General features: G+C 50.8%; 2 protein-coding genes across 3 annotated transcripts; one reads left to right on the forward strand and one right to left on the reverse strand.

Moving 5' to 3' along the window:
* Positions 1-1250: 1250 nt before the first annotated feature.
* On the forward strand, positions 1251-13568 carry LZTS1 (leucine zipper tumor suppressor 1). Of its 2 annotated transcripts, XM_015883143.2 has the most exons (4): positions 1251-1357; positions 9992-10410; positions 10585-11406; positions 11653-13568. In XM_015883143.2, exons 2-4 carry the CDS (start codon positions 10063-10065, stop codon positions 12295-12297), a joined length of 1815 nt encoding a protein of 604 aa, XP_015738629.1. In that variant the 5' UTR covers positions 1251-1357; positions 9992-10062; the 3' UTR covers positions 12298-13568. The 2 variants fall into 2 exon arrangements, with proteins under 2 accessions (XP_015738629.1, XP_032304763.1); XM_032448872.1 differs by lacking the exon at positions 1251-1357 and having other exon boundaries at positions 4562-10410.
* A 3147-nt stretch (positions 13569-16715) lies between these two features.
* ATP6V1B2 (ATPase H+ transporting V1 subunit B2) lies at positions 16716-25082 on the reverse strand. Its single transcript, XM_015883144.2, has 14 exons — positions 24937-25082; positions 22675-22730; positions 22155-22253; positions 21451-21544; positions 21273-21350; positions 20943-21082; positions 20745-20846; positions 20568-20665; positions 20200-20323; positions 19646-19796; positions 19209-19291; positions 19013-19117; positions 18509-18638; positions 16716-18386 (listed from the first exon to the last, which is right to left on the reverse strand). Exons 1-14 carry the CDS (start codon positions 25043-25045, stop codon positions 18244-18246), a joined length of 1512 nt encoding a protein of 503 aa, XP_015738630.1. The 5' UTR covers positions 25046-25082; the 3' UTR covers positions 16716-18243.
* Positions 25083-26132: the final 1050 nt, after the last annotated feature.

The raw sequence follows: 26132 nt of genomic DNA on the forward strand, positions 1-26132 counted from the left end.
CTGCAGCTCTCCAACACCTGAGCATAGGGCAGGGCTGGGGTAGAGCTCGCCTCTCCGGTTTGCAGTGCTTGCAGCGTGTGAGCAAACCCTGGCACACAGCTTTGTGCCCATGTGCCAAAGGCAGCACCAGGAGCCTGCTCCCATGGGATGCTGTGGGCAGATGGGAGCACAGTGCGCAACCACTTTGGGACTGTCTTTAACCCTGGCCATGAGGCTTTAGCAATGTGCTGGCTTGCTTTCTGTTCCCCCCAACTCATTTGTTACGTTGACGCGGGGTTGGGGACCCACTTGTTGTTCCCTCTTGCAGTGCAGGAGCAGCTTTACTCGCTGCACACCTGGATGAGATGCAGCCACGCAGCTCCATGAGTGGGGCAAGTCCTGATGTGCTGCCAGTCAGTGTGTGCATTCCTGAGTGCTGCGTCAGGCTGAGGCACGGCCAGCAGGCAGGAAAGCTGCCTGGGGTGGGATGAGATGAGAGACCCAGAGAGCAAGGAAGAAGCAAACAGAGCTACCCAGGGAGGCTGCCTGTGCTGACCTCAGCTTGCTGCATTTGGGGCAGTTTTGCTGCCTGAAAGGTCAAGTTGGGCCCAGCAGTGCAGGAGCCAGAGTGGCAGCAGTGTACATGTTGCAGCTCAGCTCCTCATGTCCTCCATTTATTTGCCTTTCCACCCAGTAAACGCATGCGGACGGGCATGTATGAACCTTTATGGAGGGGGGGGTTGTTTGCAGAGCCAAAGCCACTTCACTGAGCATCGAGGCTGCTCTGCTGCTGCCGGGCAGCTTGGCTGGCCCTGAGCCTGTTGGAGCTGGTGCAGATCTGCAGGTACTGTGCCTCAGTTTCCCCTTCCAACTCTTAGGCAGCTCTGGTCATGGTCCCAAAGCTCAGTTCTCTGTTGTAGGGCTGGGAATGTGGCTGGGGAATGATGTGATTCAGGCTGGGAGAAAGCAGAGTCTGCCGTCCCAGCCCCTGCCCTGGATGAGGTGTAGCAGAGCTGTACCCCCCCCCCCTTCTCCTGCCGGCTGCTGCTCGGAGCTTTGGGTTCTCCCCATGCTCAGAGACACCGACGGTGCCAGTCGCTCAACCCGAGCACCTCTTGTCCTCCTTTAACCCCCTCCTCGCCCCAAGTCTGGGAAGCAAAGCGACCCATCTCTCCCCAACACCCCGTGCCGGCCTTGGGGCGGGGGGAGGTGGGAGGTGGGGGCACGGCCGGGACACAAAGGCCGGGGGCTGCAGCGGGGCGGGCCGATACGCGGGGCTCCGAGCTCCTCCTCCTCCTCCGCCGCCTCCGAGCGGGGATGCTGCTGCCGGGCACGCACCGGGAGCCCCGCGGAGCGCTGCGGGCTGCGGCCACACGAGGTAGGAACCCATCGGGGCTGGGGGCGGTGCGGGGGGACCGGGAACCGTCGGGGATGGGGGGCAGAACGGAGCGGAGGGGTTTGCGGATGGGGGGAGCGGGCGGCTGGGGACGGCAGCGAGCATCGCTCCCAGCCGTGAGCTCCGGGATTCGGGTACCCCACATCCGATGGGGTCCTGAGGGTGTCCCCGGCCCCGTAATACGAGCGGTGTTGGGCTCTGCTCCATCTCTTCCATCCCAAGTGTGGCAAACTTCAAGGGGAAAGGAGAGAAGGGGAAGTGTGCGTGATCAGCACCTCGGGTCGGGCTGCTGGTCGTTGGGAAACGTACAGCTGGATGTCCGTCTGCCTTTGGGCTGCTGTGGGCATCGTGCCGTGCTCGTGTAGGAAATGATTTGCTTGGGAGAGCGTGGGGAAAGCGGGTGGGCGGCGTGGGTGCAGGGGGCTGCTGTGGTTCCTCCGTGTGCGGGGGCTGATGGTGTCGGGATGTTGATTGTGAGCCTGTAGCTGGGCTCTGCTGGTCGTGTGTCAGCCTTTCCTTGTGCCGGTGCCGTCCTGTGTGTGTGTGTATGTGTGCACGGGGAGAGGTGAGGATGAGCAGAGGATGCAGAGTTCTCCGATCCTGGAAAGCCAGCGATTCATCTCTGCCCTTAGAAGCAGAGCTTGGGCTTTGTTGCTGTGGTTGTGGTGGGAGTCAGTTTGGGTCTTCCCTTCTCATCAACTCCATAGAGCCCCATAGAGACAGCGTTCAGCCCCAGCACTGCACTCCTATCTTCCTTAGGAGTTTGCACCCTGCTGTCTCCAAAGGGTGGGATACCCACAACTATTCTCAGGTTCAGGAGCATTTATCTGCTCATCGGTGTGTTGAACCCAACTGCTCCCAGTGGGTCCAACACACATCTGTTGGCTCAGGGATATGAATGAGCTCAAAGCCATACCTCCATCGCTGACCTCCCCCTGTACACCCCAGCTCCATCTGCATCACTGCTGATGGGCACTCTGTATTTGGTTTCCTGCTGTCCCCTTTGGCTGACCCCCCAGCAGTGCCGTGCCCCAGGCACCTCCTCCCCATTGCACACCACTCTATAAGGGCATTTTGGTGCTGACAAGTGAGCTGAGACCTGAGAACTCAGCACAGGGAGCAGCCTGGTGTTCACTCAGCACTTCCTATGGTCGTCCAGATTCCTCCGGAGAGCTTGTTTTCCTCCTCGAAGGCTGCAGCAAGTGCAACACGAGCAGGAAACAAAGTCTGTGCTATCAGTCTCACTGATAGCATCGCTCCAGACGCCAACGAACCTTCCTTTTGAAATAATCAGTAATGCAGCCTGCCTGGCTGCCTGATCCCAGCCTCCCCCACCAGCTGCGCTCACGGCCACGGGCTCACACCTCCATCCAGCCCAGGACCCCCCCCACCCCATGCTATTAATCACCAGGGCCATTAATCAGCGGGACAAAGAATTACACCAACCCCATCGGCACAAGCAATCAGCGGAGGGGGGCAATTAATGGCAGCTGCAAAAGTGAGCTCGGGAGCACAATTGGGCGCTGCGGGGGATGCTCGTGGCTCCCACTGGGCTCTGTGTGCCCCCAGCTGTGCCTCTATTGACCCCCCCCCCCCTCCTCCTGGTACCGGGGCTGCTAAATCAGTCCTGAGCCGTTCCTTCCACCCACCCCTTAGTCACTCTTCCTTGGCGCTGTGCAGAGGTGGGAGGCGAATGAATTTGAGGCTCAAGGAATGATTTCAAGAAGAGGGATGGGTGTAAAGGACCAACAGGCAGAGCAGCCCATACAGACAAGGGCAGACCCTGCTCCAAGCAGAGGGACGTGTGAAAGTGATGCCAGCAGGTGCTGGGATGCAGGTTGGGGCACCTCAGAGCTTCAGTCCCATCTCATCCCTCCTCACTCCAATGCTATCATTCACCTTCAATCGCTGTTTTCCCCTCCTGAAAGCCTTTATTTGCTGCAGGCAGGTACAGTCATGCTCAGCACACACTCAGGTGAGGCATTTAAGGCATGCAAGAGGTGGGCAGCCGCCAAGCAGGCTCTATACAACCAGGAGACAGAGGAATGGAGCAGCTCCCCACCCCCTTTGGGACCATGCAAAAAACCCATTCAAAACCACATGCAGCAGTGAGAGCTCCCAGTATCACCCCCAAAGTATTGAATGGATAAGTGTGACAATAGCATTGCTGCAGCAAACTGCTGCTGAAGCCCCTGAATGCTGCATGCACTGATAAGTAGTTCTTATGGAGGTACTGAAACCCCTCTGCCCTATTCACCATTGCAATCTGGGGGCTGTGAGCTGCTTGCAGGGGTGCGGGCAGGAGCAACGTGGGTGGTTAAAGTTAAAAATGAGTTAAAAATAGCAGGGAATGCACGAAGGTTTGGCATGTGGGTCACAGAGGATTTCCTGCAGGGGCTGTTTGCCAGCGTTGTTGGGTGTTAAGGGCCCCCCTAGAGCAGGAAGGCTGGGTGGGTTGGTTCTGGAAGTGCTGGGCTGGGATGCTGTTCCTGCAGCACTCTGCAGCTGGGAGCTCAAGGCAGCTGCGTTCAGCCCTTCCTCTTCCTCCTGCAAAGTTCTTGAGCTAAAAGCAACCTCTGTTATCCTATTGCAAGGCCTCAGCAAGGCAGCTCCTTCCAACAGAGGGTAGCAATGCATGTTGTCCTCCTTTGGGATAAAGGGGGGGGTTTAATTATTTCTTAGGGATCTATGGAGCAAGCATCTCCACCGAGCAGCGGATTCCTGCATGCAGAAGGGAGAAACGCATTCCCTTCCAATCCTGCAGAAGCAAATGGTGTCAGAGGGAAAGTTGGAAGGCGTATCTCGATATTTAATTGCCTTTTAGCAAAACATCAGCCCTAACAGCAGCAAAAGGCAGAGCTGGATCACAGAAATGCCCCCCTCTGAAATGCAAGCGGCTGTGTTTGGTTTATTTTAAACAATTAAACGCCATCTCCATCAGCCACTTGTGGATGATCTTATTTAAAGGTTAATTGAATATTCCCTGCAACTTTGATGTGCATTTCTCTTCGGAGAGAACTGCTCCATTTGGCAGCCAGGCATTAAAGGGGTGGAATGCGCAATGGGCCAATTCGAGGAGGGGGGGGGATAAAAAGAGGAGGAGGGAAATAGGAAGCGAGAAATGAATTTGCCTTTTCTTTTCCCTTCTGTGGCTGCTGCACCGAAGCAGTTGAGCAGAGCAGGGATGGGGGAATGTAATGCTCTGGAAAGGAGCTGGAGGAGATGAGCAGGCAGCAGCATCACAGCAGATGCTCTGCATGGTAGGGATGGAGCCTGGCTTGTTGTCAGCAGGCAGAAGTTGCCTTTTCTCAGCTCTGTCTTGGCTGAGCACTGCACGGGGTGCAGAAATAGAGAAATCACAGCACAACTGGTACCGCAGACAGGGGATGATGGTGCAGAAGGAGTGCATGGCTTTGCTCTGAAACTCAGGTGCCAGGAAGCCAATGTGGGCTTAACACAGAGTGCCTTGGTTTGGTGGTAGACATGAAGTCCTACCTTAGAGAAATTCTTTCCCTGATATCATCTTTCTGCTAAGTCAGGGGTTGAGAGCCCTCAGCTATCCAGGCTAGTGATTTTCCCCTCCCAGCACTTTGCAGAGCGCCCAGAGAACATGGATTTGCTTTTGTAGCCCCAGAAGGCACTCAAAGCCCATGGGAGGGGAAGGGGCAGCAGCATGGAGGAGACAAGGGCTCCTGGCTGCTCCTCTGCCTGCTGGGGGGGGTAGGCAAGAAGAGCTCTGCAGATGGAGCCTGGTCTCCATGGCAGCCCACAGCTCCAGATCTAAATTCTTCCCTGTCCATGGAGAAGATGCTTCTCCTCCATGTGCTCCGGGGGGGCTGCAGCAGAGTCTCAGTTTGGAACAGGGAGGGAATTGGTTATTTAAGGGAATGGGAGAAAACCTTGGTGCTCCCACCTTGGTACAACCCATAGGGCAACAGACATCCCATCACTCACTCATGCCATACCCATGATTGGGGGTGGGGGGGGCAGAGGAAGATGCATGCAGAGCTCATGGAACGGAAAGCCAGGAGGAGCCGTATTTAGGGCACAGCTCTGGTTACGTGAAGCTTTCGCTATTTCTGGCTGCATCTTTTGCATCAATGAGATCCTGGGGAAAAAAAAATAAAAGAAGCTCAAGGAAGACGTGCGGGACAGACACTGCGCTGAGCTGTAGGGATGGAAGGACAGCATTCTGCACATCCCAACCACGCTCAGGGGCACCTGCCAGGCGAGGCAGCCCATTGCCAGCCCCCCCTTTTTTTGGGTGCTCCCCCCTCTATCCTCACACCCTGCCAGATTGTGTTTTACAGGGTCGGAAATAGATGCGTGAGAAGGGGCCTCGCAGATCCCAAGTGAAAGCCATGCTCAGCTGTCACCCACCCCAGCACCAGCTGCCAGCCCCAGACTGTTCCCAAAATAAGCAGCCCACAGCTCTAGGGCACGACGTGGTCGATTCCCACCTGCCAACCCTACAGACCCTCTCAGCTCCCATCCTGGGGCTGCAAAATCAGAGCTCAATAGAGGAATCCTGGGTGTCACCAGACCTGAGCATTTCTGCATTTCCAATTAGCAGGGCTTTAATTGCAGCGTTGGTTGCTTGTTAGCAGGAAAAGCCAGATGCTCTTAGGAGTGAAGTGAGCTGAAAGGATCTTTCTCCCCACCCAAGGAATATTTAAGTGTGTCTCATGCAAACACATTTCCATTGTGCTGGGAACATGACTGTGAGGACATCTGGGTGCTGCTTGGATGCTGATTCACCAGGTGCCAGGGTCTATCCACTATGGGAGCAGGGCAAAGCTGGAACAGCTCAGGGTGCTCTTGTGTAGCATATGTGGGGCTCTTTCTGCACAGCCAGGTGAAGGTTGGGAGATGGAGCTCCACCATAAGCTCACATAGCAACCCTACAGGGCAGTGCATCCCTGAGCTGGGGGGCACTGAGTGCAGTGTGTTATAGGGCAGTCCCTTTGGGAATCATCTCCTTTGGGCACCAGAAATCACAGCTTCTCCTGAATATAACAGCCTGCTGTGGCCATCCAGCACCAAGTGCTCATGGTTGGTCTTGCTCTGAAGTCCCTCTTGGGTTGGAGAGGCAAAAAACATGATCTGTCACTTCTGTAGCCCACGTAGCAGCATGTGCTATTAGCGTAGGCGAACTGTCCAGTAAGCATTAGCAGCGCAGAAAGCACAAGGCTCTGCAGGAATGCAGACACTTGAAGTCCAGGCTTTGCTGACTTGTATTTCTGCAGGTTGTGCAATCATCCGCAGCAGTGCAGGAGCCTCTCCCTGCCTCCAGCAGGGTTTCTGCACAGGGAAATACATCGGCTTCCCCACAGAGGGATCAGACGGAGTGAGAGGAGGCATTGCGCAGCGGGTGTTGAGTCAATATCCTCTCCAGCTCTCTGTGCCAATATGATTCATTGTTAATTCAAGAAATTCCTCTTACCTAGTACCGGGTTCCCTAATCGTGGCTTAATCCAGGCGCCTCAATGCCACCTACATCATCACACCAACGCCCATTAAGGCCACTTGTGGGCTCACCCCAGGGTCAGGACCAGGCTGCACGCTACACAGGTGCCTGCAGCTCCTTCTGCTTTTCCCAATGCTGATGAAATAAAGAGCACCCAAGACATTCTGCAGGACCTGGGTGCAAGTCAGCAGCACTTGGTGCTGCCAATGAGCTCCAAAGTGGGTCTGGATGTCTTTGTAGTTGCTCAATGCAACAAACCAGGAGCCCAGCTGCCAGGGGACACTGGCACAGCACAGGCTATGGCTGCTGCTCTGGCATTGAGCCCACCAAACCCTCTGCCAAAGGCACTGCTGCCTCCTCTAACAAGCACCAGTCAGAGGGGGGGGTGTGAATTCTCCCAGTGTTCATTGAAATAACATTAAGTGTGATGGACTCCTGGGCTATTAGAGTGGATGTAACATGTAATTGAGGCTGGTTATTCTTCATCTGGAGTGTCCCCCTTCACTAATGGCAAATCAAGGCAGAACACATGGCGCGCGCTTTGTGAGCCCCGCTGCAATTCACTCGCTGCCTCCGATCAAAATGATCCCAATGAATGTCAATGAATGAGCAGAGGGGACAATGAATTAGAGTGAATGAAAGCCTTGTCGTTGGGGCCCTTTGCCAGCACCGAGCCACAATGCAGCACCGCAAGGACAGCGCCTGCCTGGGCGGTGTTGAGTTCATTCCCATTAGGGAGATGAGGGTGAGGATCACGGGGTGGGGGCAAGGTCGGTGCTGCTGATGGGGCTCTCCAGGCCTTATAGCTGCCATTTCCATGGGGACCAAAGTGAGGGGGGTTGGAGGAGCTGGAAATGAGGAGTTGGGTTGGGTATAGGCACAGTATGCTCACCCCATGGATGCTCACACATGGACTGTCCGTATCCTCAGTCCTGTGTTTGCTAGCACTGAAATCCAAACCATTCGATCCCAGTTTTCATTCCAGATCTCAATCCCAGCCCAGTGAGATTGTTGCTCTCCAAGTTCTGGATTAAGCCACCTCTTCATTAAGTCGTTAACCAGATGCTGCAGGCAGCACATGCATTGCTTTCCACCATAGAAATGCCCATGTTTCCCCCTAGGGCCACATTCTTTGTGTCTCAAAAGACCCAGATCATTGAGCAAAACGTGGGCACATCACCTGGCAGTCATTGAGGGAAAAAGGAAGGATGCTGCTCCCAGATCTGGGCTCTTGGCAGCTGCTGCTGCTGCTGCTCCTGTGCTATCCGTGCACCTCCCAACAAACACCGAAATGTGTGGGCGCATCTGCACAGAAATGATGAATAATAATGTGAGAGGGGAAAAAAGAGTGGGCGAGAGGGTGCAGGGGAGAAGGAAGAGCTCAGATACCGGAGGGGAAGAACAGGATCAGCAAGGAGGGAGCGATGCTGCAAAGCCTGGATAGGAAGGAAGGCTCTCACTAAGGTGAGAGAAAGCAGCTGCCCGTGAAAGCTTTGCAGGGAAGAAGGAAAGGCTTCAAAGCAGCTGCACTGCCAGGAAGATAAGATTAAATTCCTGCAATGTGCAGGGAGAGCTGCCCTCCTGCGCGTGATCACGGGGCAGGCATGATTGGATTTTAGAAGGAATGCAACATGCCATTCATTTTTTTTCCCCTCTTTCTGCAAAAATCAGCCCCAGTTCATCCTATCTGGGCAGCCTGCACTGCTCACAGCACCACAAACCCCTGCATGCAGCACTGCAGCTGCTGAGCATGGCATGGGATGTGCATGGTCTCCTGTAGGGTGGTGCTCTGAGCACCACTCTGACCCTCGCTGCTGTGCTCCCATCCCGCTGCTTGCAGAACCTTTTCCTTCCTGCTCACGCTGCGTGCTGAATGCCAACACCTCCACAGCTTTCAAATTAAATCGACAGAGGGAAGGGGAAGAAAAAAAGCCTTGCCCAACCCTCCCAGGCACGCGTGGGTTGGATGGAAACACCTCCTGCCAAAGGGGCTGGAAAGTCCCAGCTCTCCCTCCCCAGCTGCAGGCACCCACAAATCCATGCAGATACACACACGGTGCTGTTATCCCCTTCCCTGCAGCGATACCTCCTCCACCGTTGTGCCTCTCACCCTGTTAAAATGAATGAACCCAAACTCATGGATCACTTCCAGTGTATCAGCATCCAGACGGGCTGCTGGCTCACTTCTCTTAATCTCCCCCCCCAAAAAAAATGGATTTAGGGATTAAAGCGGATCTTCTGGCTTGCTGGGACTTTGGTTTGACACTTAATCAATGCGAGTCCTTGGGGTAAAGAGGAAAAGCAAAGAAATCAAGCTGTGAGGGATGGGTACAGGCTGCAGTTATTGAGCTCAGGGTGCAGAGAAGCCCGACAGAGAGTCAGAACATGATAAAACATGGGGATAAAACATTGGATCAGCTCATGCCAGGAAGGCAGTGAGGGTGCCCCAGTGCTCTGCACTATGGGCAACCCAGAGCAAAGCCAAACTGTACAGCACCCACAGCACCAAGCACGGAAGCGTGCAGCAGGTTGCATGCAGCAGGTTGCATGCAGAGCAGAGCATGCTGCTTCCAATTGCTCACGCTCCCTGAGTGACTCAGCCATCAAACAATTCCTCTTTCTTCTGACATCTTGCTGTGCAACCCAAATTTAGCTCACTTTGGTTATGCTCTCATACCCGCCCACCAGCAGCTTGTCCCCTTTCTCCCCACCTCACCCTTTAATTCCCCCATGGAAGGCACATCTCCGTGATCACCCAAGCATTGCGAGGGCCCCCAGGAATCAGGATTTGATCCTTTTTTGCTTTTTCCCTCCCTTAGCAAAGGGAATTAGTGCACTACATACCTCCGAACCCTAATCGCAATGCTCAGCACACACACAATGCCTCTTATCTTCTTAAGTGCTACACCGACATTAAGCGTAATTAAGCCTCCAAGCATCCCATTTCAGGTGGGTTAAGAGGAGCACTGAAAATTGAAGAGGAATCAGGGAGAACGGGGTGATGAAGCACCCTCATGTGGGGGATGCCATTTGTATGACCCTTTCCATGCTGTCAATGTTGCACCTCCAGGAGTAGCTCCCAGCTCTGGGTTCACGACTGCATCCCACCTCCATCCCGTCGTGCTCACTCTGCTCATTGCCTCCCATAGGATTGCAGCTCCAGCACACGGCAAGGGCTCTGCTATGATCACAGCCAGCGTGCCACCTGCCTGGCAGCAGCATGGGCAGTGTCAGTAGTCTCATCTCTGGCCACAGCTTCCACAGCAAGCACTGCCGTGCCTCGCAGTACAAGCTTCGTAAGTCATCCCATCTGAAGAAGCTCAACAGGTACTCGGACGGGCTGCTCCGCTTTGGCTTCTCCCAGGAATCCGGTCACAAATCAGGCTCTAAAAGCAGCAAGAATGAGGACTTCTTTTACATCAAGGTCAGCCAGAAGACACCCGGCCCCCACCGCACGGACTACACGGCGCTGGGCAGCACGGAGCTGGGCCAGGCTGGGAGCAGCGGGGTGGACTTTGGGACACCCACACCGCAGAAGCTGATACCTTTCCCAAGCCAGCTAGAAGTGGTGAGGAGGGGAGATGGGGCCCTAAATGCACGGCTCCCTGCTCCATGGGGTGCTCGGGGTGGTCATCTTTGGGGTTTAAGGCAGGGATTTGAGAGGCAAAAGGGATGGTGGTGGGCTTATGCTGGTGGGTTTATGTTGATAGGTTTATGCTGATGGGTTCTGCTCTTCCTTCAGGGTGTGGAGAAACCCACAGCACGACCCACCGCCTTCAAGCCAGTACTGCCCCGCTCCGGTGCTGTCCTCCATTCATCCCCAGAGAATGGAGTTCACCTCCCCACACAGCTTCACCCCCTGGACAAAGGCAAGGAGCAGGAGCTGAAGCCGGTGCTGTGCTCAGGAGGGCTGTCTGACTCAGGCAGGAACTCCATGTCCAGCCTGCCCACCCATAGCACCAGCAGCAGCTATCAGCTGGACCCCATCGTCACCCCCGTGGGGCCCATTAGCCGCTTTGGGGGCTCTGCACACAACATCATGCAATGTGCCATCATCCAGGACAGCAACATGATGAGCCTCAAGGCCATGTCCTTCTCTGACGGTGGCAACAAGATCCTCAACCCTGGCAAAGCCCCCCAGCACCGTGCCAACGAGAAGACAGCTTGCATCCGCTCACCCATCTCCACCGATGAGTCCACCATCCAGGAGCTGGAGCAGAAGCTGCTGGAGAGGGAAGGAGAGCTGCAGGAGCTTCAGCTGAGCTTCGAGGAGAAGGAAGCCAGCTCCTGCCAGGTGTATGAGGAGAAGCAGAGGCGCTGCAAGGAAGAGCTGGAGGGGCTGAAGCAGAAGTGCAACAGCAAACTGAAGCAGAGCTCGCAGAAAACCCAGCGCACGCAGCAGGTCCTCCACCTGCAGGTGTTCCAGCTGCAGCAGGAGAAGCAGCAGCTGCGGGAGGAGCTGGAGAACCTCATGAAGGAGCAAAATTTGCTGGAGACAAAGCTGAGGTCCTATGAGAAGGAGAAGACCAGCTTTGCACCAGCGCTGGAGGAGACCCAATGGGAGGTAAGGCTTGGGGTACAGAATGCAAAGGTGTGCACAGGAGGGATGGCACCAAACCCTGCAGCTCTTTTCCATTAGCATCCACACCATCAGCAGCCCCTCTGGTGCTGGATGTAGCAGCTGCAAATCAGGTCTTGGCAAGGGCTGGAACCTGATGGTCCTTGAGGTCCCTTCCATACCAACCATTTAATGATTCTGTCATAGTCTCAGTGTGACTACAGTCCTAATGTGAGTGCTGTCTTCCCATAGGTGTGCCAGAAGTCGGGGGAGATCTCCCTGCTGAAGCAGCAGCTGAAGGAATCCCAGACCGAGCTCACCACCAAAACCACTGAGATCCTCAGCCTGAAGGCACAGCTGAAGGACGTGAGGGCCAAGATGGAAGGGCTGGAGATGAAGACCCAGGACCTGGAGGGCTCCCTGCGCACCAAAGCCATGGAACTGGAGGTGTGTGAGAACGAGCTGCAGCGCAAGAAGAACGAGTCTGAGCTGCTGAGGGAGAAGGTCAACCTGTTGGAGCAGGAGATAGTGGAGCTGAGGGCAGAGATGGCCTTGCTCCGGGCACAGCTGAGCGATGCCACCCGGCCCAGTGAGGTGCAGGCACTGCAGGGTGAGGTGGAAAGGCTGCGGGCTGAGCTGCAAGCTGAGCGGGACAGCAATGAGCAGATGAGCTCCAGCTTCCAGCAGGAGAGGCAGACTTGGAGGGAGGAGAAGGAGAAGGTGATCCACTACCAGAAGCAGTTGCAGCAGAGCTACCTGCACATGTACAAGAGGAACCAGAACCTGGAGAAGATGCTGCAGCAGCTCGCAGCGGGGGAGGATGGCAAGGAGCCCATTGAGCTGGACATCCCTGGAGCTGATGTGCCCTATGAGGATATCATCGCCACCGAGATCTGACCCCACTCCTCTTCCTGTACTGTTTGATGAGCCATGTATTTATTAGAGGAGCCGGTGCCCGGCCAGCTCCTCGCTGCTGCCTGTTGTGTTCAAGGCCAACAAGCCACTCGTGCCAATGGTGATGTCCTGCAGCCCCCCCTCCTGTCCCCCTAACCCTTGTAGGACCAGCAATGAGGGCAAACAGGGACTGGGACTCGGGCAAATGCTCGGTAATGGGATGATGCCCTTGGCCCCAGCTCCCTGCTGCAGCCTGGACAGGGCACGGAGCTGCTCTCTCCTGTTATTTATGGCCCCCACACGACCCACTCCAGCCCTTCAGCTCCTGCAGTGCCTCGGGGAGGACCCTGCACACATGCACTACTTCACACCCATGGGAGAGACCCTCGGTACGCAGGGATGGTGCCTTCCAGCTCCAGGGAGCAGAGGTTGGGATGACCCAGACATCAGGAGGGGATATTTATTTTATACAGAAGATCCAGAGTTAATGTTTCCTGCCTCCTCCCTGTCGTTTTAGAATCACAGCAACCAAAAATGCATTTCTTTCCCCATTCTCCCATCACAGCAGTCACGTAGCCCCAGGTTGAGCCAGCATCCGGCACCAAGCCCCCCACCCCATTACCAGCACCCACATCCCACCTCCCCCCACAACGAGCAGGACAAGCTTCTCCCTTCCTGCCACAAAGCACAGGGGCACTCCCAGCACAACCCAACACCCCTCACCCACAGATGTGACCCACAGAAACCAGTCTGTGCCTTCTGCACCGCTCAGCAACCACCACGTCCCCACCAAGCCCATAGCTGAGCCCCAAGGCTGCAGATCAGGGACCCACACCCGAGCCAGGAGCCCCTTCCTTCCCTATGGGCTCCCCACCACAGGAGCAGAGCTCAGCCTCCCCAGCCCCACTTTTACCCCCCACCACCCCAACCTCTCATCCCCAGCAGCCAATGCTGTATGATGTGATCGCCCAGAGGTGCCCACTGCTGCCTTTGCACAATGCTGTGTGTGACCGTGCGCATTGCAGGTGTGTGAGATGTGTGAGCTGGTGGCCGGCCGGCCACAGCCTGTACAGATAATTATTATTTTTCTGCAGGTTATTATTTTTTTTTTGTTGGTTCTTTTTTTTTTTGATGTTCTTTCCAGTGACTGATGTAAACTACTGGTTAATTTTATGGTTTTAATTTATAAATAAATTGGTTTTTTTTAAAACTCAATTCTGTGCTCTGCAGGCAGCAGTCAGAACATTTCCACCACGTCTCTGGGTTGCACATCATCCCCCAACCAATGGGAGCCATTCATCACAGCATCACCAAGGTCCTGCACATGGCACTGCTCACCTGCAGCCCTTTGCTTGGTGGGCTGCCCATGGGATAACCCATGCATGGAAAAGCAGCAACATGCTGCAAAGCAGGAGCAGGCAAATCCAATGGGTTGGTTTTCATTTCCAGAGTAGCCCAAACATTGCTGCCACTCTGGGAAAACAGGAATGTAAGAGATACAGGGGATACAGCCCAATGAAAGCTAAAGGAGTGTTTTGACTGTAACACATTGTTTTCCCCCTCCAAACACTCACATCACAGAAAGCTGGAGGCATCCTCTGCTGCACTGAGGAGCAGTGAGTCCTGGTGACCCAACACAGCACGGTGTGTGCTGGGGACAAAGCAGCAGCAATGGCCATGGGCTCCTGCAGGGTTTGGTGCTCCCCGTTAGCTCTGCCCCAGCTGCCTGAGCCTAACCCTGCACAACAGAAGGAGCCAGAATTAGCTGTCGAACAAATCAGCAGATGGAAATAAGCTTTGAGAGAGAGAGAGAAAAGCTGATTTACATCTTTGCTTAACACCCCGGTGCCACTAGGCCACTTTTCCGCTATAGGGGGGGCTGTATAAGACCCAACATCCCAACAGAGACCCGATCGGAGCTGCCTTTGAAAGAGCAATTAGCCCGAGCCGCCCCGCACATGGGGCGAGGAGGCAGAACTGCTTTTGATGTGCAAATCCCCCCCTCAGCAGCACCGGCCTGCCTCGCATCTGCTGGATGATCAGCAGCCACTGTTTGCTCTGCAGTGATGGAGCAGCTGCCGTGGGCTGAGGCTGAAACCGGGGGGGGGGGGTGGTTGGAGGGGATGGGACCCCCAGGCAGTCCTCATTAGTCATTAGCAAAGAGGAAAATACTGTGTAAATGCACCGAGGGCAGCAGCTGTGAGATCAGCACGTCCCATTTAGCATGGTACCTGCTGTCACCACGCCATGAAATATTGGACTGTTTGTTCAGCTCTTTTGTTCCCAATGCAAAGCATCCCTTCACCTGCAGGGATGGCTCTGACCACCATTGCTCCTGCTGTGGGGTTCCTAAAGCACAAGGGCACCTCTCTCCTCATGTCCCAAGTGCTTCCCTTGGTTTCCTTACCTGTAGGAAGGGGCTCTGTTCTCAGAGCAGTGCTAAAATAGCTGCGTGGTGCTAAAATAGCTGCACAACAAGCCCTTGCCTGTACCCAGGGCCTCAGGCTTAAGCTATTTTTGTTCTGCTTGCACTATTTGTTACCTGGGAGCAGCCTGTCTGCAGAACCTGCTGGTTTTCTCCAGCAGCCGGGGAGTTGCAAAGTGGGAGGGGGGGGAAGGCTGGGTTCTCTGCACAGCAGGCTCTGGCTATCCCACATGCATGAGCATGGGGGTAAATCCAAACTGGATGCTGTCACCAAAGCTCTGCCAGGCAAACATCCCCTGTTAAAGCAGGATGTAACCCTGAACTAACTCACCCAGGTAAGAGCTGAAGAGCTCCAAACTGGCTTTGGTGCTTCTAAGCACAGCCCTTGGATGTTACAAAGCCAAGAGAAGGCAATACAGCCCTGCTGCCCAAAAACTCACTGCATTTACAGGCACTGGCAGCCGAGCAAACCAGAAATCACTGCTGTGTGATTGCTGCTTCCTGTGAGACCAATAATTTCCCAAGCAGTTTTCGCACTGCTGAATATTTAATAGCAAAAACAACCATTTCCAGGTGATTTAGGGTCTGAAGCAGCCCTGCTCATCAGGAGTGTAGTAACAGGGCTGATTTGGTACCACCAGGCAGCAGCTCGCTCCTATCCCCCTCTCTGCTCACTTGGCAGTATAAGCAGACCATGCAAGCAGTGCCACTATATGGCTGTGGGGCTGAGCTGCACTCAGCAGCTGTTTCATCCTCAGCACAAAGCCACCCTCACTATTTACATTCAACCCAAACCTTTGTCTGGCCTGAACCAGCCACGCTATCACCAAAGGCTTGTCTGCATGTCTGAGCCCTGTTTCAGAGCGGATATATTTCATTCTTTCTCCCCTTTGCTCCCACTGGCTGCAATGTTGAAGAGCTGATTTGCAGCGAGTACAGCAGCAAAATCCCTTTCACTTTGCTCTGCAGTGTTTGGAATGTCCAGGGGACACATAACCCACACACATACTTGCAGGTACCTTGTGAGAAGCAGCTGCTCGCTCCACCGCGCTCACCGCCCGCAGGAATGCTGCTCAACCTTTGTCCTCAGCCCTCACCACCACCGAAGGATTTCAGGAATCCACTGGACTTTGGAATTTCTCCTCTTCCTCGTGTTTTCAGCCTGCTGCCTTCTGCTAATGTAGTTATTCGCGTGCCTTAACCACAGGATCTCCCTCGAAACAAAAAGGGGCTGTGAGCTGAGTTGGCTGAATGTTTAGAAAACACTGAGGTTTGTTCCCTACCTTTTTGAAGTCATGTTTTTAGTATACTACTTTTTCCTTCCTCTATAGGATTGAATGTGGAATAACTCAAAGCCATTCATAATGCTGAGGAGATGGGATTTCTAAGTCTGTCTCTCTCCTAGTGAAAAAAAACAACAACTGTCAGAACCAGCCTGGACAGTTAAATGAGTTTTTAAAGAGTGAGGTAATGTCTTCATCTACCCTCAAGGACTTCTGCTTCCACACAAGCAGCAGCTTGAATTGCAGCACGGTAGAATAGTTAATAGGAAAAGATTGATGATAGACCTCAGAATAAGCACAGCCATGGCACAGCTCACCCTTCATAGCACCACTCATAAAGTGTAGAGTCAACACACCCCTTAAGATCACACCTAAGCAACCTCTTGAGGTTTCCCAATCTCCTCCAGCACAAACTCCCCATTGAGATTCACATGGTATCACACCAGGATTGCAGCAGCCACCCACTCAGCAGCACAAAGCATTCAGCCCTGAAGCTGAAGGCCAAATCATAAGTCCTGAAAGCTACCAGCTCCACTAATACTAATAAAGACGTGAGGCTGTAGTGGCCCTCGCTGCAGACAGCTGAAGTGTTTGTTTTCAGCAGACTAAAGAGCATTTTCATTTGTGTAAATAGAAACCTCATTGGCAAAGGACAGTTCAGCCATTGCAAAACGACCCCGAGTTGTTTCTAACCACAGAATAACAGGAATCTGTTTCATTCAACACCTTCCATATTTAATTTATTCAGATATTCTCTACATTATAGTATTCTCATGCCAACGCTTGCAACCTCCCATCCCTACCTCAAGAAAAAATAGACTTGATACATCTTTAGAGTGGAATGCACCGGAATAAAGTTACTATTGTGTCCAAGTTACAGAGAACACTGAACAAACGATAGAACCGCACACAGGAAGCAGCAGGGAAAGCTGGAATTAGCACACTATCATTCGAGTCATGTTAGCACCTTCCTAGACAAGCACTGTTCAGAGAGGTGCAACATGCTTTGGTGAGCTAGACCAGAGATAAGATTGCATTAAGCCTGGAAAATAAAAGCCAGCAAAGCCTGCCAGCACTGGGCTCTGAGCCTCGTCTGAACCAATTCAAAGTAAGAAATAACACTGAAGAGACTAGCCAAGTGTTTGGGAATGCTGAGCTCTCCTGGCTAGCCAAATCTGTGCCTGGAGTGCAAACCACAACAGCTCTGAACACGACTCGGGACCCAGCGCCACCTACAGCACGCTTTGGAGCAGAATTCAATATCCATTCATACATCAGGTTGCTTTCTGATGTTGCATTGTTTAGTCTAATGCATTTTAAAAGCCGACCTCCCACCAGTACAACTCTGTCTCACATAAGAGTTTTTTTTTTTGTTGTTTTTCTTATTTAAAACATCTCATATCATCCCCTCCAGTAGCAACACAGAGCCTTGAATTACCCAGTCTTAACCATTGGGGCACTACTGATCTCAGAACACTTTAGCTGCTGTCACACATCTCTGGCATTTCCAGAACAAAAAGAAAAGTTAAGTAGAAATCTTTCTTTGCAAACTCCAAGGTACAATTAATTCGGAACCTTTAATTCACTGAGCCATAACACACTGCCTTCAGGCAGCAACCCACTGGCCTGTGACCTCTGCACTGAGCCCTTGCTAGCAGAAAAGCACTTAGCTTGCTCACTATTGTCCTTAGTTCATGCATACCTTTAAGTACTTTAAACCACAGTTAAATCAGTGACTTGCATTTTTCAGAGAGAAACCACTGTGCAATGCACTTTCCACATGTTAACCTGGTCTTCAAGCACAGCAGCAGGACAGCAGAGAGCCATCTGCTCTACCAGCAGCATGACAACTGCACGTGATCAAAATGAGCAGATGCTTTGGACATTAAGTCACATTTACTCTTTCATGTTTTCTAACCCATGTGCTCCTGGTTTGAAATTAAAGATCTGCAGGTTCTGGTAATCCTCAGACATTCATTTCAGAAGGTCCAGTTCAAAAAGAAAGAAAGCTTAACAATAGCTATTGCACATACATAAGAGCTGGCCTAAAGGTCTTCCTGAAGATCCAGGCTTTGGAAAAAGGGATATTTTAAAGAACTGGTATCAGTGTACATTGGAACACTGGCACAAATGTCACCTACACTTGGTTTTAATTATAAGGGCGACAAGTAAACATCAACACATGAAAAAAGGAAAACAAACAGCATTTCACAGAGCAAGGAGTTGGAGATGAAGTTGTGGCTAGTGTTTTGCAGTCGAATCTCGAGGGTAGAATTCAGCCAGTGTTGTTTGGGGAATTCTCTTCAACATCTCCTTGGGGAAGATTCGCAAAAGCTGCCATCCAATGTCCAAGGTCTCGTAAACAGTACGGTTTTCATAAGGACCTACAGAAATCAACCACAGACTGAAATATGGGGCAGGAAAGGGTCTCGACAGCAAGGATATCTCAAAACAAGGCCTTCTAGGTGTTAATACATACTGTGATGTTCTCGAAGCTGACACTTACCCTGAGCAATGAAGTTCTTCTCAAACTTCTGCAGAAACTCCAAATAAAGAAGATCATCTGAGGTAAGAGCTTCCTCACCAACTACTGCCTTCATAGCCTGCACATCCTTCCCAATAGCATAGCAGGCATACTAGAAGGGACCAAAACAGAAGAGCTTTTATCTTGGTAACTAAAATACACCCTTCAGCTTAACAGCAATTAAGGTGGTTGCTTGGAAGGATGACATTAGCGGTCACTTAGAGAGCTCAAGCCAACATTATTGTCATATTAGGTAGTGGCCAATACAGTAAGAACAACTCAGTCTATGGTTAATATAGAAAGGAACAATTTATGCATTAAGCACTGAGAACATTAGTTGTTCTACATCATACAGCATGCACATTTCATTCTGTGGAGAATCAAGTGAAGGTGACTCAGAAGGTTACAGAGCAGCCAGGCGAAGGTTGATGAGCAAGAAGTGTGTTTGAAATATGCCTCTCCTTTTCTGAAGAGGTTTTTACATACCAGTTGGTTGGATACATCTGCGTGATCCTTCCTGGTCATGCCCTCTCCAATAGCTGACTTCATCAGTCGAGACAAGGAAGGCAGTACATTAATAGGTGGGTAAATCTGAGGAGAGAAACAAAACTAGTAATTAATAATAGTACTTTAAAAAGCAAGGAAGTGATCTCAAATGTGTTCCAACCACTGCGGTACAAACCTGTCTGTTGTGCAGCTGCCTATCCACATAGATTTGTCCCTCAGTGATGTATCCAGTCAAGTCAGGGATAGGATGAGTAATATCTTTATAAAAAAAAGAGAATGACAGTTTTCAAACCTTTTATATCCTTTCCAGCAGTGAAGCGCCAGTTGTTTTTTTTTTCCTAGAGTTCAATGACTTCTATAGCAAAATGTCATCAGTGAGTACTCCTATGTATCTCTAAGTGCTCTTACACAAGAGCTATAAGCTCTCCTGACAGTGGGCTAGAGAACAGCCCTGAAGTCTCGAAATGGACAAAGCATTCTTCTTAATGATACTGAGACAGCAGCCAAGGACTGCACTACCAAATGAAAACCTGAAGGCCACAGGATCCCCATTGTTTATGTTGAATAAGTCATTTCAAGTATTAGATATTAAAAAAATTCAAAGTAACTCACCATCATTGGGCATGGTAAGAATGGGGATCTGAGTAATTGAGCCATTTCTGCCTTCCACACGCCCAGCACGCTCATATATGGTAGCCAAGTCAGTGTACATGTACCCTGGGAAACCACGGCGGCCAGGTACCTCCTCTCTAGCTGCTGAAACCTGAGAGGATTGAGAAAAGAATCCAAGATCACTCTGACAGACCTGCTGTCCTCCCTAATTAATCTACACGACTCACTGAAAGTTCCTCTTCCAGCATGTAGTACTGAGGTAGAGACACATAAACCCCTACAAAGGGAAATATGTCACCTCAACTGATGGGGAGACAAATCAGAAACATTAAACTGCTGAACGTCACAAATTAAGTTCAAATATGAGAAACAGTAATAGCTCTCTGACTACCAACCATAATTCTAGGTGAGCAGTGAGTAACTAAAAGCCTCACTGGCTAATTTAAGAACATTGTAAGGAATACTAATTGTAACAGTTGGAAAATTTGCATTTTTTACTTGATACTATGAACTCTTTCTGGCAACACTCAGCACGTGGCTCCATAAACACATACCTCTCGCAGAGCTTCAGCATAGGAGCTCATATCTGTCAGAATGACCAGCACGTGCTTCTCACACTGATATGCCAAGAACTCTGCTGTTGTTAGAGCTAGACGAGGTGTGATAATGCGCTCAATGCTGAAACAGAACAGCATGGCATATTTATGACACATATTCCAAGGTCACAAAGGAACAGTCTGAAGTTACTAACACATTAAAACGCTCTGAAAAACATGCAAGATGCACCAACTGGACTATCAGCATTTCATATTCCACTTAACTACAGATTGTCAGCATCACATCTGCACATCAGTGAGACTTAAGCTTCCAGTTTATTTGTTCTTTTCAGCTTTTCCCAACTGACACAGTCCTGACTACTTACGTTGGGTCATTGGCCAAATTCAAGAACAGACACACGTTGTCCATGGACCCGTTTTCCTCAAAGTCTGATTTGAAGAACCGAGCAGTTTCCATGTTCACCTAAATCATGAAATTAAAGCATCAGTTTCAGACCAGGCTTCAGCACTCTGCACTTAAATCCTTCATATTATTGACTTACACCCATAGCTGCAAACACGATGGCAAAGTTTTCTTCACTGTAATCCATCACATCTTTGGATTTCTTCACCAAGCCAGCTTGACGACAAATCTGAGCTGCAATCTAGATGGGAAAAAATAAGCTTCAGTGCATCTGCACATTTGATGAAGAACTTAAATTGCTCACTTTTTAACCCTCTTAACAGCTCTGAATACCCACCTCATTGTGGGGCAGACCAGCAGCAGAGAATATGGGGATTTTCTGCCCCCTGGCAATGCTGTTCATACCATCTATTGCAGAAATGCCAGTCTGAATCATTTCTTCTGGATAGATTCGACACTGGGGATTGATTGGCTGACCTGTTGGATTTAGAAAACACATTGTTCAACACGTGATGAAACTATCAGTGCTTGTGTAAAAAGCTGCAAACTACACCTTCAGGTCTACAAAGCTTTGGAGTTGACATATATTTCCTTGAACAGGTCCCAAGTATCACTTAAGACAGTTATTTTCTTCTATCTCCGTACCCGAAAGAGATAAAGAACATACCCATTATGTCCAGGAAATCTTCAGCCAAAACAGTGGGGCCTCTGTCTATAGGCTTTCCTGATCCATTAAATACTCTGCCTACAAGAAACAGCAATAAAATAGAAGTGAAAGTTAATGGGAAAATAAGTCAGTGGGTGATAAGCCTGTTCGTTCTTTAAAGAAAGAAACAAGTGCTCACCGAGCATATCTTCAGAGACAGGGGTTCGAAGAATATCTCCAGTAAACTCACAGGATGTTTTCTTAGCATCAATACCTGAAGTGCCCTCAAATACCTATAAAGATAGCAAAGGAATTAAACAACCAAGAACGAGTAAGAACAAAATTACACACCAGAAAGCTGCTTCACAGCTTAACTTGATCAGCCACAGGGGAGAAGAAACAAGGCAGTTCCCTGCGAGCAAAGGATTTCAAAAGCAGCTCACTGGTACAAAGCATGACATCAAAACCTACTTTAACAAATTCATGAGGTATATCAGCAGCAACCAACAGACCCAGTGCCATTCTTTTGATCTCGAGTGTTTTCCCTCGCCAGCAGGCTAAACTTATTCAGATAAGAATTAGCATCAGCAAGAAATGTGGCTTAGAAGAAATACCTACACACACACAGCATAGCAGCTGATTCTGAACCTAACATTGTACAAACACAGCATGATTCCATTCATCTAGCTGCAAATTAATCAGGGTCTTGAGGGAATATAGGAAAGTCATTCCCAAATCCAGTTTTCAGTCTAAAATTATTCATATGGTTTTAAACTTGGAATAAGTAGCACTGATTTTTCAACTTACAGTACCAACATCACAAGACATCTGGCAATTCAGACATGTTGGTTCACAAAGTATTTTCCTGTTGCCATTATGAGATGATCTGGTCCCCATACACACCTGAACCACAGCTTTGGAGCCACTGACTTCCAGAACCTGCCCACTTCTTCTGGTGCCATCGGGAAGAGTCAAGTGGACAATCTCCGCATACCTAGGAAACTGAAAATGAGGAAGAAAGAGGATGGAAAACATTAAAAACCTCAGAAGCACAGCTGTGAAACAAAAGGCATCAGCTGCAGACAGGCCTAATATAGCACTTTCCTATGGATTTTTTTTGTCTTAATTATTTTATCATCAGAAAAAAAAATCATTTCAAAATGATTATGTCTGTTTCTTTAAGTTTAGACAACGTTTTGAGTTGTTTGGTAGAACTATAACAGTGTTTCCTTTCTTTCCCCAANATCTACTCATCCCCTTCTTCTGACTTAAGTGCAACTTTTTAGCTGTACTTCTATTTGTTTTCATTTATTTCAGCAGCCAACCTGGTATTTAAATTGCTCAGGAGATGAATTTCACAACAGTCAACATTTAACCCGGTACAGCTTTTCCTGCCAAACCCATTAAGGTTCTTCATCCTTACCTTCACTTGATCCAAGATAACCAAGGGGCCATTCACACCAGACACGGTTTTATAAGCTGGAAGAAAGAGCCACAAATCAGATACTTCCTTGGAACAACACAAATTCCCCATATCTGGTTTTTAAAGATTCAATTCCTATCATCAGCCTCAGGTTTGCAGCTGTGGGGCTGAGCTCTGTACTGCTCTGTTTCTTAGGAGCCCCACAAGAAGGATGAGGTGCTCAGTTGTGTTGCAAACATTTCTGCCATTGCAGCAAAGCAGTCACGGTTAACATTGAGATACGACCTTGACATTTTCCTGTCTGTTAGAAATTTGCTGTAGCAAGCCTTTATTTGGGGATCATCAGAACGCTGCCCACCAGAAACTCCACTGCAAAGTAAAGCTGAACTACAGAGTTGCAAGATATTCACATAGCAGAGATAACAACAACTGTAACAAGTGATAAAGTAGTCGTGGTTGTAACTGTAACTTGTGCCCAGCAAATGGAGCCATAACCCTCACACCAACAATGAACTTCCCCTTTTTGGCTGTTTCATTAAAGCACAGATACATCCTGCCCCTCTTGGGTTATCCCAAGACACCTGATACATGACTATAGCTCACCATAAGGCTCACACCTGAAACACCAGCAGCTCATGTGTTAACACTACACGTAGTTCCCTGATATACCTGTGTGCCCAGAAACTAGAGATCATTCCTGTGCTATCAGCACAGCAGAAAACCTGTGGAAACACAGCAGACAGCTCTGCCCAATGGACACACGACATCACAGTACAGCTCAGCATCACCAACCCTCAGACAGAAGTAACACTGAGTCAAAGCTTTATCAGGGTCATGAGGGAGCAGTGACTACGAGTGACTGTTAATTGCTTCTCATCTGAGTGGAAAAATGAGGCAGTGGAACCATTTGCAGAGCAGAAAAGAACAGCACTTAGTGCTATCATGCTATAAGGCAGAAGGAAAGGGCACAAACCCCACCAATGGGGAGCTATAAGGAATCAGCTGGCTTGGGCACAGCAAGAAACAGTTACATTTGGCACACACAGCTCACAGTGTATACTGTCAACAAAGCACACCTAAGCCAACAGTTTGAACTGTTGCAATATAATCTCTTAGCAGCAATAAGCAAAGATGCATCAGATAAAGCATGAAGTGGTGGTACAGAGCGGTCTAAGGAGGAACTCCTGCTGTCTCAGTCACCAAAAATCCTGCCAAATAGCATCAGATGTGGCAAGGGGGCCCAAAATGGCTGTCAGCAGCACATAAGGTTCCTGCAGTAGCCTTAGGATTAGCAGGGGGCTCTCAGTGAGGGCTACAGGAATGGAAAACGTTCCCTTGAGCAACACATCCCGTCCCATGACCTCCTCGTGAGTGTTCCTTCCTCAATCAGCAGCGAAGGGCAGGCCCCATCAATGAGGAAATTATGTCCTTAAGACCAAATGACACCAATTTCCCCCAACAGCAGCTTGAGATAGGGATAGGAAGGGGTAGGGGTAAGAATAAAGGTAAGGGTAGGGATAAGGGGAAGGGTAGGGATGGGAATAGGGATAAGGGTAGGGGTAGGAAGGGGAAGGGTAGAGATGGGGGTAGGGATAGGGGTAGGAATGGGTAGGGGTAAGAATAAAGGTAAGGGTAGGGATAAGGAGAAGGGTAGGGATGGGAATAGGGATAAGGGTGGGGGTAGGAAGGGGAAGGGTAGAGATGGGGGTAGGGACAGGGGTAGGAAAGGGTAGGGGTAAGAATAAAGGTAAGGGTAGGGATGGGAATAGGGATAAGGGTGGGGGTAGGGATAGGGAGCATGAGCTCCCATTTGCAGAGATGGAAGCACACTATGACAACCCAAAAGCAAGCAAAATGCAATGTTCTTCATCTTCAGCAGTGAAACAGCAGATAAAAACTCAGATCTGCAGAGGTGCAGGCCTTGTATGAAGCTGTAATCTGGGGGTACAGCAAAGGCAATGGGGGGAGAAGGGGATTGAGGGAGGGGGATGGAATTGAGATGTCTCCTTTGGATTTCACACCAGATGGTTCAAAATAAAGCAATAAAGAAGCGCTCACGACATCCAGCAACCAAGAAAGGCCAACAGAAACCACCCAGCCCCCACTCACACACGGCTTTATCACATCTCCCCCCCTTCCCCACCACAGACCACTACCCAACCCACGGCTTGAACCCACATCCCCTCTGCGGCCCAAAGGCCGGGAAAGGCCTCAACATCGCCCCATGCTACATTATGCAGCCCTGATCCCGTCTGAACTCACTGAGACGTGGTTGGGATAGGAAATCCCGTGTCAAGGCCGCCGCTTGTTCCCGTGCCCCGCCGGGCCCGGAGCCGTTTATCATCCGCCTTGCAGCCGTCACCGCCGCCATCTTGTGCGCTGCTACAGATGGGAGGGCTGCTGCGCATGCGCTGATATAGAGACGCCTCGCCCCGCCCGAACATGGGGGGAACGTGGGGGAGAGGAAGGAGCTGGCCAGGGTGCTGAAGGAGGGGAGGGGTAGGGGTAGGAGTGAGGGTAAGGGTAAGGGATTAGAATAGGGATAGGGGTAGGAATAAGGCTAAGGGTAAGGCTAATTGTAAGGGAAGGGATGAGAATTGGGATAGGGGTAGGAATAAGGGTAAGGGTAAGGGAGGGGGTGGGAATTGGGATAGGGATAGGGGTAGGGGTAGGAATAAGAGAAAGGGTAGGGGTTAGGGTAGGAATAAGGGTAAGGGTAGGGATAGGAATAGGGGGTAGGAATAAGGGTAAGGGTAGGGGGTAAGGATAGGGGTGGGGGTAGGGGCAAGGATAGGGGTAGAGGTAGGGATAGGGGTGGGGATAGGGGTAGGGGTAAGGGAAGGGGTAAGAGAAAGGGTAAGGGTAAGGGAAGGGATGAGAATAGGGATAGGGGTAGGAATAAGGCTAAGGGTAAGGCTAAGGGGAAGGGAAGGGATGGGAACTGGGATAGGGGTAGGGGTAGGAATAAGGGAAAGGGTAGGGGTTAGGGTAGGGATAAGGGTAAGGGTAGGGATAGGAATAGGGTTAGGGGTAGGAGTAGGGGGTAGGAATAAGGGTAAGGGTAGGGGTAAGGATGGGGGGGGTAGGGGTAGGGATAGAGATAGGGGTAGGGGGAAGGGAAGGGGTAAGAGAAAGGGTAAGGGAAAGGGAAAGAGTAAGGGAAGGGGTAAGGGTAAGGGAAGGGATGAGAATAGGGATAGGGGTAGGAATAAGGCTAAGGGTAAGGCTAAGGGTAAGGGAAGGGATGGGAATTGGGATATGGGTAGGAATAAGGGAAAGGGTAGGGATAGGAATAGGGAGAGGGAGAGGAAGAAGGAGAGGGAGAGGGAGAGGTAAGAATAAGGATAAGGGTAGGGGTAAGGAGAAGGGTAGGGATGGAAATAGAGATAGGGGTGGGGGTAGGGATAGGGATGGGAATAAGGATAGAGGTAGGGGTAGGAAGGGGAAGGGTAGGGGTG

Source organism: Coturnix japonica, chromosome 22 (genome assembly GCF_001577835.2).
Source record: "Coturnix japonica isolate 7356 chromosome 22, Coturnix japonica 2.1, whole genome shotgun sequence".
Lineage (NCBI taxonomy): Eukaryota > Metazoa > Chordata > Aves > Galliformes > Phasianidae > Coturnix > Coturnix japonica.